General features: G+C 36.6%; 1 protein-coding gene across 1 annotated transcript; it reads right to left on the minus strand.

Annotated features, from left to right (window-relative positions):
* Window positions 1-9,959: 9,959 nt before the first annotated feature.
* Window positions 9,960-13,515, minus strand: LOC110812054 (RING/FYVE/PHD-type zinc finger family protein). Its single transcript, XM_022038720.2, has 5 exons — window positions 13,293-13,515; window positions 11,712-12,584; window positions 11,375-11,575; window positions 11,031-11,226; window positions 9,960-10,430 (listed from the first exon to the last, which is right to left on the minus strand). Exons 2-5 carry the CDS (start codon window positions 12,558-12,560, stop codon window positions 10,246-10,248), a joined length of 1,431 nt encoding a protein of 476 aa, XP_021894412.2. The 5' UTR covers window positions 12,561-12,584; window positions 13,293-13,515; the 3' UTR covers window positions 9,960-10,245.
* Window positions 13,516-14,895: the final 1,380 nt, after the last annotated feature.

Genomic DNA, 14,895 nt, shown 5'->3' on the forward strand with positions numbered 1-14,895 from the left:
AACCAGGAACTCATAGTGTCCGTACCTAGTTCGGAATGCCGTCTTGGGGATGTCTTCGGCTCTCACTTTTACCTGATGGTAACCTGATCATAGATCTATTTTGGAAAAGACCTGTGCACCCTGCAACTGATCGAAAAGGTCATCAATCCGGGGAAGAGGGTACTTGTTCTTAATTGTTACCTTGTTTATCCTTCTATAGTCGATGCACAGTCTCAACGTTCCATCCCCTTTCTTTGCAAAAGTAACCCCAGCACCCCATGGGGAAATGCTGTGTCTAATGAAGCCACTGTTTTGTAGCTCAGTGATTTGTTTCCTTAGCTCTTCCATCTCGATGCGGCTCATTCGGTAAGGAGCTACCGAGATGGGCTGGGTTCCTGGCTGTAAGTCTATGGTGAACTCGACCTCTCTGTCCCCTGGTAGACCGGGCAGTTCATCCGGAAATACGTCTGGAAAGTCTCGGACTACTGGAATCTCTTGGATACAAACTTATTTCTTGGGTTTACCGTGTACCACGTCCGGGTCTGCGTCGGAATCCTTCTGGGTAAGGTTGTAAACTCTGCCCTGGATTGGAGGCCTCCCTTGATTCTGGTTCCTAGGGCACTCCCTCGCATAGTGCTGGGCACTGCTGCATATGCGATAAGTGTTGTTGAGGCGGTAGCAGGGTCGGTCCCCATGGTCCCTGCCGCAGTACTGGCAGATCTTCCCACGTGCTGCCCCCATAGCCTGAGGAGGGGCCTGGATGGCAGGTCTGGGCCTCTTACTGGGTTGGACAGTCATGGTAGGCACTGGCCTGCGGAGCAGGGCTGAGGGTCGGGAACTTCCCGCTAGCTGAGGGTGGGTGTCGAAGCTCCTTTCTATGATCTGCGCCTTTGCCAGGACTGCCGAATATGTCTCGAGCTCCATCACCAATAAGTGCTGTCTGATCACCGGGCGGAGACCCCACTGGAATTTCCTGGCCTTTCGGCCCTCATCCAACAATGTCTCCGGGGCATGTCGGCCCAGCTCCAGGAACTTGCGGGCATACTCCGACACTGTCATGTTTTCCTGGACCAATTGAGCAAATTCCATTTCCTTTAAATGTTGGATGTGTTTAGGGAGATACTTCGCATGGAAGGCCGCTAGGAACTGCTCCCAAGTAACTGGTACAGGCAGGGTGGCCCGCTTGAGCTCCCACCAGCGTACTGCTTCCCCTACCAGCATGTAGGAGGCAATGGCAGCCATCTGCTCAGGAACTACTCCTAAGGTCTCAAAAGCTCTCTCAGTCTCTGCCAGCCAGTATTGGGCCTCTTCGAAAGAGGATCCCCCTGAAAAAGTAGAAGGGTTCAGTCTCCTGTAGCTCTCTATGAAGCCGGGGTCCCGAGGTAGAGGAACTGGGGCCGGCTGAGGGTGAACTGGGGGACCTTGTGGTGGCGCCTGCTGATGTGGTGGGGGCACTGGAATGTGCTGGGGCGGCACCTGTTGGTACTGTGGCTGTGGTACCAGATCGTACCGCGGCTGTGGTGCCGGGTGGTACCGTGGAGGAACAGGCTCCTGCCGGGGTGGCTCGGGATCAGCCTGCTATAGCGGGGGCTCAACCTGCGCCAGCGAAGGAAGTCCCGGTAACTCCCTTCTCTCCTCTTGCCTTCGCTGGGAAGCTGCGAGAGCCTCCACCATCTCGAATAGTCTATCTAAATCCTCCCGAAGTGAATTATCTGGGGCCGCTCGGTTTAGTGAGGGCCTTCCTCTCCTCATTCCCGTGTACCTGCATTCACAGGAAATGATTGAGTAACGATATATCGGTGAGTATTTCTCTAAGGCACTATTGTGTAAGGGATGGGTCCGAGGAAATGCGGCTCTGATACCAACTGCAGCAGCCCCGGAAATTTAAAATGGAATTTATATTATAAATATCAAATGCGGAAGCGAAGTCAAAATTTGAATAACATCCCTTACACTAAAACCAAAAACGTGCTCACAAAATATAAAAGATCAAACTACCTAAAAGAAAAACTTGAAAGTAAAAGCTACGAATATGACTATGGAGACTCTAGGCGTCCCCTTCGTCGTCCTCCTGCGGAACCGGCTCGGGAACGATGTCCTCTTGATCTGAAATGATTAAATAAGGAATGAGCTACACTAGCCCAGTAAAGACATCACGATATCTCACCGTCACGGAGGTAAAGGTGGGTAGAAAACACAAAAAGACCAATGGAGCATAATTTGCAACAAATCCTTTTAGTAATAATAAAACATTTACCATTCACTTACCTCGGTGAAATTCATAAAACAATATACGAAAGCAATAACATCATCATCATCATGAAACCATATATATGAACTGTATAACATAATACCTATCAAACTTTTCGTAATTCAATCGTTACACAACATATTTTCCTAATTTACCAGCCCACTAGTATCCATGGGGATCCATAGGGGTCCCGCTACCTGTTAATCCTTAACACTTGAAACCACATTCCAGGGCCGTCCCTATACCCCGTCCGGTATGGGCGCCAAACCATAGACCTCATTACCCCGTCCGGTATGAGGGTGAAACGGGCCGTCCCCATACCCCGTCCGGTATGGGTGCCAAAACACATAAGATCTCCATACCCCGTCCGGTATGGGAGACCACAATCCCGGTAGGGTTCCCTACGGACCCGGTCCGTCCACCATCTCCCAGGATATCTAGTCAGGCTGACCACAGTATACAATTTTTATTTACATAATCTTTCATTCTCCTTTTCCCTCAGTTAGCATTATCAATCACATACAAACAAGCAAAACGATAATTTATGCCAAACAGACAACATACAGCATCAATATCCCGGTCATTCAATCCATAATCAATAAAACAGTAAAATATGCACACGAAACTATAAAATAAAAACATCGAACCTCATGCTGCATTTAAAACTGTAAAACAGGCCAAATAACAGTTAACCGACAAACACACTAGACTCGGGCTCCATTAGCGACCTTAAGCAATTTCACACATTCGTTGATTCATGAAATACCGTTTTATCATTTATTGAACTTTAAAACCGTGATAGGAAATAGGGTGAGGGGTCCTTACTCGTTTCGGGGTCAGAACACGGCTTCACAGTGCGCTTGCAGGCTGTCCCTAATTTTTTCTGAATTTTTCTCGGGGAACTGAAACGCACTACTAGTACCTGCACGTGTTCCAAAAAATCCCAAATTAGGCCCAGGGCCCCTTTCGACCAATATCGCAACTCCGGCACGGCGGCTCCGCCGTGCTCCGGCGTCGGCACCGTCGCTGGCGGCGGCGATTCGCCTCGGGTTGGCTGTTTTTGGCCTTTTTCGGCCCAATTCGGCCACACTCGCATCAGTCCCTGCGAGAAAACAACCCTAGGGCCCTCGGGGGGCCAAAAAATCACAGAAAAATGGAGCTTACCAGCAGCGGCGCTCTCGGGTGCGGCAGCTCTCCGGCAAGGTTCGTGTTTTGGTGATTCGGCTCCGGTCAACCTGTAGAGAAAAGAATGGTGATCACGGTGATATAAAAATTGCATCAAACGGAGGCCGGGAAGGGCCTCATCGGAAGCAAAAACCGAGAAGGGGCGCGGCAGCGCCGCTGGGCTTCGGCCGTGTATTCTGGCCGTTTGGCCAGGATTTTGGCTCCGATTTGGCCACAGGAGGAATCAGCGTGGAAAAACGAGTCGGGGGTACGAAATTTACCTCGATCGGCGGTCGAAAATTTCCCCGGTGCGGCGGCGGGTGGCGGCGGCCGGCTTCTGGTTCGTCTTCTCCGGCGAGCGGCAGACGGCTAGGGTTTGTGGTCTGGTGTGGGGGTTCTATTTATAACCCTTTGCCTTTTGATCTCAGCCGTCCATTTTGTTTTAATCTGGACCGTCCGTTTTTGATTGAATATGGGCCGTCCGTGCGATTGCATCTGGGCCGTCCAATTGCACGCTTGATCTGGGCCGTCCAATCGCGCCTACGTGGATCGCCAACGTGGCCCGTTCTGGAACGACGTGGTCTTGCCACGTGGCAGGTCCCGGTTGGCCGGGACTGCTGACGTGGCTGCCGACGTGGCTTTTTTTTCGGCCTCTTTCAGGACGCTACAGAATAACTATTAAAAAAGATTATATATTTACCAAATAAACAATTATCACAAAGGTTTAAACTCATACATTTGATAAAGGGAATAAGAGACTTTTTTGCCCGGATCTGCAACATTTTCTCACTCATATGAGGCAGTCTCTAATGCCACAAGTCAGATGAATCATCACCTTCAATTGCATTCAGTGCACCTCTAATTAACTTTACTTGAGTCTTATAAAGTATGTGACATAAACTATCCATAGCAACTAAAACTAAACATTTAGTAAGTTTTTATTTTCTACCACCAAAAGAATTGTAATAACCATTTTAATCTAATGCATGAATAGAAATCAGATTCAGACGCAAATCTGGTACATGTCGCATGTTTTTCAGAGTCAACGTGCAACCAACATCTGTCTATATATAAATATCAACAAGAACTATAACATTTGCATAATTAGTATTACTCATTTTTCCTTTGCCAAAATTTCCTACTTTGTACATAATAACGATATCTCTCCTTGTGTGGCATGATAGGATGTTGCAAAATCAATAATCCAGTTAGTATCAAAATGAGTGATATGGTTATGATCCTCAACAAATAAAAGTATAGCCAGTTCTTTACAGTCATCAACTATAATTATAGTGGCATTCTGATCATCTATCTTTTTTTTATTTTTCTCACTATTTTGTTCCTTTTTCCAAACTCTACAATTTTTTTTATATGCCCTTAATTGCCACAGTAATAACAACTGAATATTTTTTTATTGCGTCCTTTAGGATCTCTATTTTTATTTCTACCCGTGTTCCCTGTGACAAGGACTTGTGAGGTATCAATGCCCATATCTTTTTTTCTAATTTTTTTATTATACAAACTATCTATTATCACATATAAAGATAAAATACCACTTGAAGCATAATTGCTAAGAGACACTACCAAGGTTTCTCAACTATCTAGCAAAAACTTCAAGAGCAATAACACCTGTAATTCATCATCTAGAGTCATTTTTATTGTGTTAAACTCATTTACTATCTTTTGAAATTTACTCAAGTGTTATGCAATTGATTGTTCATCTCTCAGCTTCATATTGATAACTTTTCTAATAACAAAAGTTTTATTCCGAACATTTTTTCTCTCATACATATTTTTTAATTTCTTTCATAAAACCTGTGCATTCATTTCCTTGCTTATATAATGATAAACAATATTATCCACACAATGTTAGATAGTTTCTACAGTGTTTCTATGCATTTTTTCCCCAACCATTATCTAATTTTTTCATTATCTTAGTAGTTCTTAATTTAATAGAATCATATAAATTTTTGCAATAAAAAAGATCATATATCTTTAACTTTTAAATTGAATAATTTGAGTATTACAATTTAATCATTGTACTAGTAAATTCTTTCATTCTAATTTACACAATTAATCTCAAACTATAGATCAACCAACAAACCAATAAATCTAACTCTGATACTACTTGTTGAATTTTCTGAAAAAAAAAAAACAATCTAACCTTGCTCAAATTAAGTTAATCACAAAATTAATTCTCAAAGAACTAATTTATAATTTCAAGTCAAACAATTTGTAAATCAATTCTAATGCAAACAAAGAAGCAACTACAAAAATAAAGAAACATAAGGTTTACATGGAAAATCCTTTAGTGTAGAGGAAAAAATCTACGGGCCAAATTCCGAGTTAAATCCATAATCATAAAAATTAAGTATATAATATTCAAGAGAGATACATAAATCCTCCCTAACGAAGCTCAATTCTTCTTGAATGATCACATCAAGAAATTAGAGAATAATCCTTCAAAAATTGATTCATAAATACTAAACAAAATTACCAAACTTGGTGAACAATTTTCTCTGTTTCAATTTTTGTGCATGAAACAAAACAACCCCTTTCTTTTCTGTTTTCCTCGATACCATATGCAGAAAAGCAAAAAATCAAATCTGAAATTGGTTTTGCTTTTTTTTTTCTGAAAAACAAACTCTTTCTCCTCTTCGCATAATGTGTCACGACTACCTCTCTCTTATAGGGTGTATGCAGAGCGCACTACACATTATACTTAATTAAATAAAATATAAGAAAACTTTCACTCATACAAAAGTGCATGAGCATTACATCCCTTGATATATGTACATCATATACATACAAAATGAATCTTTAATTTTTTTTCTGTTTTACATTAGAAAGCAGAAATACAAAATATTAACATGAGTTCTTATAGAGCTTAATTTGCAAAAGACTTCTCTACTATTATCGCTTATTCCTCAGCAGTCTCTACAGGATCTGAAAATGATGAGAAAGTGAGATATATTATCCCAGTAAGCAGATATTATTATACACAGCATAATACATGCAATATATATAGTTTTCACACACATCAAAAATACATATCTTATACATTTACAAAAATAGATAACTAAGTTAAAAAAATAGATAACTAAATCATAAAATCACATTCACTTGGCTACATTGTATAATGAGGTATACTACATCACTGTTATGGAGTGTTGTTCACATCTTCTTATTGTTATGTATGCATATATGCATACTTAACACTTAACACATCCCTATGCACCTAAAAACATAAAAGTTATGCATAGGCACACAGAAGCCTAACATCATGTAGGTGCTTTTGGAATGGCTTATCTCGATAACAACCAATGCACACTTATTAAAAGCATTTTTCAAAACATATGGGTAAAATAATGCTTAAAATATAATAGTACTTTCATAAAACACTTGCACTTTATACATGAAAGTACGTATAAAGTACTGATAAAAACACTTAAAAACTATATATGTTATGTGATCACAATATCCACTTACCTCGGGCTTATATAAACCTTACTTTAGGTAAAATTCCCTCTTACACAAGCTCTAATCCCTCTGCTTAATCCGACAAACTTTTTTCCTGTAATTTTCTAACAAAATTTTTTGTTTTCAAATGGGTAGAGTCTCCCTTTAGTTTATCACAATTTTCTAACAAAATTTTGACACAGTTTCTCCTTAAGAATATTGATAATTTTTAATTCAAAAATAATCTCTTTATATAGAAACTAAATTTCTAAGAAAAAGGTGTTTAAATGAGTTTACCTTGTATCACACGCAAGCTTAACTTCGATGAAGTTTCGACTTAAATTGGGGCCTGTTTCTTCCAAAAATTCGACAAAGTTCCAGAATATTTTTGAGCAATATCTAACATCAAAAAATCCCTCATATTACTAAAAAATACTCTCAAAGTTTAATGGAAAATCGAATTAAAATGAGAGAGATATATTTATCTAAAGCCCAAAGGTTGCCCTTGAGAGCTTCCTTCTTCTTCTCTCCTTTCCTTCTCTTCTTTTTCTCCTCTTTTCCTCCCCATGCTTCTCCCCCTTCCCATATCCCCTACTTATAGGAGAGGGGAACCAAGTGTTAGTTGCATTTTCGATGTGAGATATGTGATTCACCATTTTAACTTCCTAACTGATGTGGAACCTTTGTAACTTTAAATTTCCTAATCAATGTGGGACTTTTATCATTTTAATCTCCCACCCTAAAGGCTTCCATATTTATCCATATTCCTCCCACCCCTTTATCCTCCTTCGAGGTGCTTCCACACTAAATTTGGGCTCCATTCTAGCTGTTTTGGGCTACCTTAGGCCCATTTAAACCGACCAAAACCACACTTCAAGCACATGTCTTCTCTTCTAACAGCCATAACTCCCTTGATTCTTATAATGTGTCAGCCCATTTTACTTTTACTTGCTTGTCGTGATTTCAGGTACTTACTGACAAAATCGAAAACAAAATTACATTTAGCCCATCTAAGGTTCACATAAGGCCCATAAAGTTAAGCCCATACCCGTGCCCTTACTTTAAAACTCCATAACTTACTCAATTCTTAATCTTGTTTGGCAAACTTGTGCTTCACATGTTTCTCAAGCAGGCAGTTATCACCTATTTTTGGTTTGGGCTTCATTCGAATCCATTTGGCCCACATATGGCCCAATTAAGCCTAAAAGTTCAAATTTGTCTTTCATGTACATGCCTTTCGGGTTTGCCCTCATTTCTCCCAAATTTTCTTCTATGGGCATTTTTTTTTTCACACACTTCTTCCTTAATGTCTTGGCTATTCCTCAATCAAATTTGAGCCACACATTCTATGTATTTTGGTTTAGAAAATAAATTAATTAAAAATGGTCAATTAGTGTTTATTGGGGGATTTTTTCTCTCACATGAGGGGTTTCTCTCCCGATTGTTTTATTATGTTTCCAAAGTATTTTATTGTCTTTTCTGATATTGATCTAAACTCAGAAGCATTCTTGGGTTTAGAAAACTCAAGTTCCTATATTGAGGGACAAACTTTTATTAAGAGATTTAGCTCTCCAAATCCTATCATTTTTACTCTGCTTGACTTAAAATTTAATATGTGAACTTAAATTATGATTCTCATTATATGCGTACACACAATCATACATATCATCTACTTGAAGACAAGTTTAGGAGAGAGTTGGATTATCACATAATGCGTGCCTGAGAACGAAAAAGAACACCAAAAAATACAAGTACTCAGTTTTTCTTGTGCTAGGTGAGAGAGTCTTAGAGAAAAAAATTGAATGCCCACCTTTTTTTTGAATTTCTGCATATATATATATATATATACATATATACATGGGAGAGAGAATATCATTCCCTCCAAATCTGGCAACCTTTTCTTTTTTTTCCTTAATTTTTTATTAATTTCCACGTGGGCTGGACAAAACCCAACAAGCTCTTCCTTTTGTATTGATTCTTTGTTTGCTTCTTTGACTATGAAAGAATTGGCATAACGGCAAAGTTAAATATTTTATTAATTTTTTGGAAAAAAAATTACTATGTAAATCTCGAATACTAGTTCAATTTTTCTTTTAATGCTAAATGTATTATTCTTATAAAAAAAAACCTCAAATTTTTTAATTTTTTTCTAAAAAATTAACACTATTAAAAACTAAATAAAATAAAAATGTGTTAAGGTTTGTTTAGAAACTAAAAATAGTTTGGTATAATTCACAACTCATCGAATAAAATTGTGTTTGAAAAAATATATACGTATAGTATCTTAATTTTTATATAATTTGTTATGACTTGTTTTACTTTATAGATCATGTCTTGTATTCTGCTATGCATGTCTTTATTTTAATTTGATCAAAAATTAATGAATTGATCGAATTAAAAAAAAAATAAATATCTTATAATAATTTAAATTATTAAATTATTTTTTAAAAAAATAATGTTACGAAATAAATAATTTCTGATTTAATTTTCCTTTTGTATAATTTTATATTATATTATCTAAGAAAAATAAGAATCAAATAATAAAAAATAAATAAAAAGTTAAAAAAACTAAAATATCGTACTTGACACTTCAATGATAAGTTGCTCAAAATACATGGATGGCATTCTCTACTCCCACAAGAAGTTTTGGCATTTTTGCTTAAAATTGTTAAAAGCACAAGAACTTTACACCATATTATATCTGTGCTTTGAAATTATTCAAGCATTTAGTAGAATTCACATAAATATAAATATGAATATCAATTAGAAGGGTTTTATTACTCTTTTTTTTTTAGTTTAAAAAATATACAAAAACTCATTATATAATAAATAGTGAACTTCGAGGTTTGACCAAATATTCTATTAATTTCTTAAAATAAAAAATGTAAGTAATATCGTTATCAAAATGTACCCATTATTTAAATTGATGAAGGAAAACTTAAAAAGATATTAGTTGTGCACACACATTTTAGATTTTTACACTATATAAAAGTGATAAAATTTTTAAAAGCTGATCTGCTAACTAGCATAAGATGCAGTACTTTTTGTGGAGTAATGCAATTTGGTATCTACTTCTTTGTGGAGCATCAGAGGAAGACATCCCTGATTTAAAGTCAACAAAAAGAAAACACATTCTATAAAACATAACCATATGTCCACTCTATATACAAGCTTCAATAAGGTTTAAATACTTAGCATGGATTTAAATATCCTTTCATGTACATCGATGTCACCGAATGAATAACTGTTTTTATACAGTTCCACCACATTCTGAAACTATTTACACAGACATGGCGGCTTCGAAGTTGAATTGTAGTATCACTTACCATATATCAGAATTTCGCACATCAGCCAATCCCGGGATGCTAGCAGGACATCCATCCGCCAAAGACCTAACAGCGCAAATTTGAATAGAGATCTCTGAGAGCCATATACAAGGGCTCAGCAGCCTTTGGTCTTTCCACTGTCCCAAGTAGAATGTCAGCTGTCATTAGATAAGGGTCGCCATAAAATTTTAGGTTTGTGTTCATCCTTGTTGTAACAATATTCCCTTCAAGGGAAACTCCCACAAATGCTCCTGTTAATTTGCCAACATGATGAGTCAGCTTGACTGTTCTTATTTGCCACACTGACCCAAGTTTTTTGTTCATACAAGACAATTTTCAAAAACTGAAGATTAATGCATCAAAACCAGCTTTAGCTTTCAATACAAACAGCATAATCAGCAACATCAGTTCAATAGAACTAGAAGAGAGGTCACTATGAGTATTATAGGAGAGAGCCATTAAAAAACAATATCATAGGGAGCAGGTAGGTGCTCCCTTTCAGGATTTACAGACTCCATTCCTGTAAATTGATTTTCTTGTCAAGATAACAAGCAAAGGATCAATTCAAAGGGAGATACATGCATGCCACATACAAATTCCATCTATGATTTAGAACAGTCATGAAGACATTCTTGCAGTTTTCCACATATAAGATTTGAGTTTGTAAGATTGAAACTTCTAAGGAATTAAAAATGTATACTCATCAAAACTCCTCATAAAAATTGAAAATGAACTTATAAGCACAATATTTCATAGGATTAAAGAATGGTGCTAATTCCATTTTACCAGCAACACATCAGACAATTCATAACGGAGAACTTAATTGAGATAGGATCAATTATGATACTTACCTTTGCTGCAACTGTACGTATAGCAGATGCCAGAACCTCTGTCTCCAGCCCGAAGATCTGCCTCCAGCACTCTCCCCACAGGACCTGCTGCAGCACTACAGCCAGCACCAAGAGAAAAGTGCATTCGGCTACAGAATGTCTTCACAGCTTTAAGATCATGCAGCACAATAATGAAGTCCATCAGCTCGCCCCCAATCTGGAAAACATAAGTGTAATATGAAAATGATACAATGGCCTTAACCAAAATAAAAAACAGAAAACTGCAAAATGAATGTAATAAAAGAACTAAACTTTTGTGCCCACTGAAAACAGATAAGATAATGGATACCTCAGGGAATATTTACCTGTGCTCCCCATCCTAAACCACCAGATAATATTGCAGATGGTGCGGACCATGACCCATCTGACCTACGAGCAACAACCAGACCAGTCCCAAGTTTGTATGCAACTAGTGCACCAACTTTGGCAACTGTCAAAATTGCCAAGCCCTTGGCTCCTCTGAGAACTGCCAAGGGTATGGATTTCTCAGGATTCAACCGGGCAACCTGTCCAGTCAACCAAATTTGCATAAAAAGTTTGTGAACTTCATTTTGAAATAAGCTGCAATTGATCCTTAAAGAGTTGACAAATCAGGAAACTTAGAACAAACCAAAACTAGAATGCTTAAAACAAAATTAATACCTGGCAATAACTTCTCAATGTATTACATGCTTTGTATATTTCATGTTCCATTGACAAACCAACTGGAAGATTTATCCATCCTCTTGTACATGTCCAGTCCATGACATCATGCTTTGCTACTTGAACAGCATTGCTTATGGTGTTAATAAGAATGCCCTGCAAGGGATCAAGTCTATCATAGCAGGCATCACACACCCTCTGAGGATTTCTTTCCCGGAACTTAACAGGAAGCAAGCACCTCCCCTTACTACAGTTTCTGCAAAAAATCCCCCCACAAAACCGACAATGATGTCTACCACGAGAAAGCGCTGTGAACAGAGCAGTGCACTGCATGCAAAAAGCTGTAGAACTATCTGGTAGCCACTCCGGGGGTTCAGCTTCCAGCACCTCTTTGTAAGCACTATGGTTAATTCCACTTGATTCAAGAAGAGGCGGGGCACTTGGTATGTAAACCGATGAGTGCAAGTAGGTATCTCCATTCTTTCCAGAACCGAGAAATGAAGCATTTGAACTGCGGTTCTGCTGACTCGGAGAGACATTTGGGACTTTGTTCTGCCCAGTTACAATCGCAAATAACCCACTCAATACATTTTTCAAGTTCACTTCTGGGAGCACATTATTCCGCGTAGAATTAAGGGAGTCATCACCTGAATCATATCCCCCATCAACAAAATCATCTGAATCAACTGGAAAAGGATATGCATACTTTTGTTTAGAGGACTTTGAACCTAACGGACTAGAAATATTTCCTTCCGGAGTCCATACAGAACCAATATTATCATCCTCGTATTGGTATTTATTATTTTCCTTTTCTAGCTTAGAAAGTGAATAATAGGAGCTTCGTTCCATGACCAAAATAACTAGAACTTTACACTGCAATTTAGACAGATACAGAAATTAGGAGCTCTGAAGCATCCATAAGTCCAAATCATGAGCCTATAGCACAAGCATGCCAAGAAAAGTACAGCTAAAAGGAAGTAAAACATGTAGAGAAAGCAATAACATAGCCGAAGATATGTAGCTTCAACAAGAAATACAAATGGCATATTCTATGCAACTATATTGTACAAATTTATTTATGCAAAGACATTTAAGTGCAGGAGGTATCATATAAACCCTTGTTTTTGTGTACCTCCTTGGTGTTAGTAATATCACTTTGCCTTTATTTTTTTGGAAGAAGAACACCTTCGCGTTAATAGAAATTGTTTTTTTTCTAAAAAAAAGCAATAAATTATCATATAACAACTCAAACAGTAGAAATTAAACAATAACAAGAACCAAAACTTCAGGGCAAAAAAAAGCTACAATTTAGAAATAAAACTTGAGATTCAATTAATTAATATTTCTTATAACTTAAACTTCCCCTTTTAATCATCAACTCGCCCAATTCTAATATTTGACAAGAGATAAGAATAATTCAGCAAATTAAGGCATCAAAGAAACCACAGGAACCGTGTCTTTGCTTCTAATTTCTACTTAGGGTTCGTATCGCTAAAACCAATATAACAGGACAATAAAAAAATGCCAACAGAAAGTAAATAATCCAAAGAAGAAAGAGCGAAAATAAGGACAATATCGTACCTAATTCGCATAAGCCTCCGTATTTGATATGATTTTTGATGATGAAAAATTCAGGAGCAATAATAACAAGGAGAAGAAGATGAAGAAAAGAAGAAGACGTAATGGCAGCAACCTATTAAAGATGAAATGAAAAGATTACGTAAAACAAAAAGCTATTTGGGCTATCAGCTTTACCTCCATTGAATACTGGGTTGGCTGCAGATGGACTGATGGAGGAAGACCATAATGCCGAAGCCTAAAGCTGTAAAATAGGACACTCAACCATGGGCCCGAACAAAAGCTTAAAATGATGTTGAAATTTTTCTCAAAAGGAAAAAAATAATAATAAAAAATAAATAAAAATAAAATTAATTTTGTAACAGATGGAAAAACATTAAATATTTGTTTTATAAATGCAAGAATATTCTCTAAAGAAGTCCGTTTGTTCCCTCATCTAATTAGATGCTTCTTCGTTTTCTTCCCATTTTAATTAATGCTTTGGACCCTCAAATTATGGAAATGTTCAAATTTCAAACTATTAATTGGTGCAACATCTTTTTGTAAATTTACATTCAATTTAATTAAAATGTGTTTATTTTTTTAAGATTTAGAGAAATGCATTTCATATTCTGTGAAGTACAAAATAATTTAAAATATATTATTTTAATTTTACATTGAATTATATATGAAATCAAATTTTGTAATTTTATGTTCAATGACCAAAAAAAGTGTAGGTTTACAATTATATTCCACATAAATTACAAGATTTATTACAAAATCTTATTAAAAAAAAATTATCGTAAATTTTTTTACTTAAATATATATTTAAATTTTTACTTATCGTGAATACAAATTTAAATTTTACTCCAATTTCGTTCAATCTCCAATTAAAATTAATGAGTTTAACTACTACCACGGAGTGATATTTTTAGTCTATTAATTAATGTCTTCGACCACGTCAATATGTACCCAAAATATCATATAAACAATTAGCATTTTGAGTTTTTAAATGTCATTAATCTACAGTAGATTTTGTAATCTCTTCACTGTATTATAATTTGCTTGCATTAACCGATAATTAATTATTATCCCAAGTCATAATTGAGGTTTTAAATTGACCAATCGTATTTCAAAATTAATTCAGATTCTCTAACTCAAATCTAACTTACAAAAAGACTTGTATTTTATTATTTAAGTGACTTCATCTTTATCTCTACGAGGGTGAAAACAATTTTTTTTTTTTTTTTGAAGTAATCAATAGACCAAATTTAACGTACTAGACATGATTCAGAAATATATTTTATATATGTTCTATAACATTACCAAAAATTATTTAGTAACCCATGGGTATTAAAAGTTAAAATATTATGCCAAAAATAGTTAGTAATCAGTCAACATTAAAGTTAAAATATTATTAAAAATATAAGAGTTAATAATTGTCAATAACAACTAATGTAATTCATTAAAGAATAAAAGTGAAAAAAAAAAAAGATTAAAAACTTCTTTCGTATTTCAAAGCAGTACCCAATTGGATATTGGGATAGTGATTATTCACTTTTCTCTTTTGAGTGAATGACATACTCTTATTGTGTATAACATCTTTCTTGAATAACACCAAGGTGAA

This window comes from Carica papaya, chromosome 7 (assembly GCF_054855325.1).
Source record: "Carica papaya isolate Zhongbai chromosome 7, ASM5485532v1, whole genome shotgun sequence".
Classification (NCBI taxonomy): Eukaryota; Viridiplantae; Streptophyta; class Magnoliopsida; order Brassicales; family Caricaceae; genus Carica; species Carica papaya.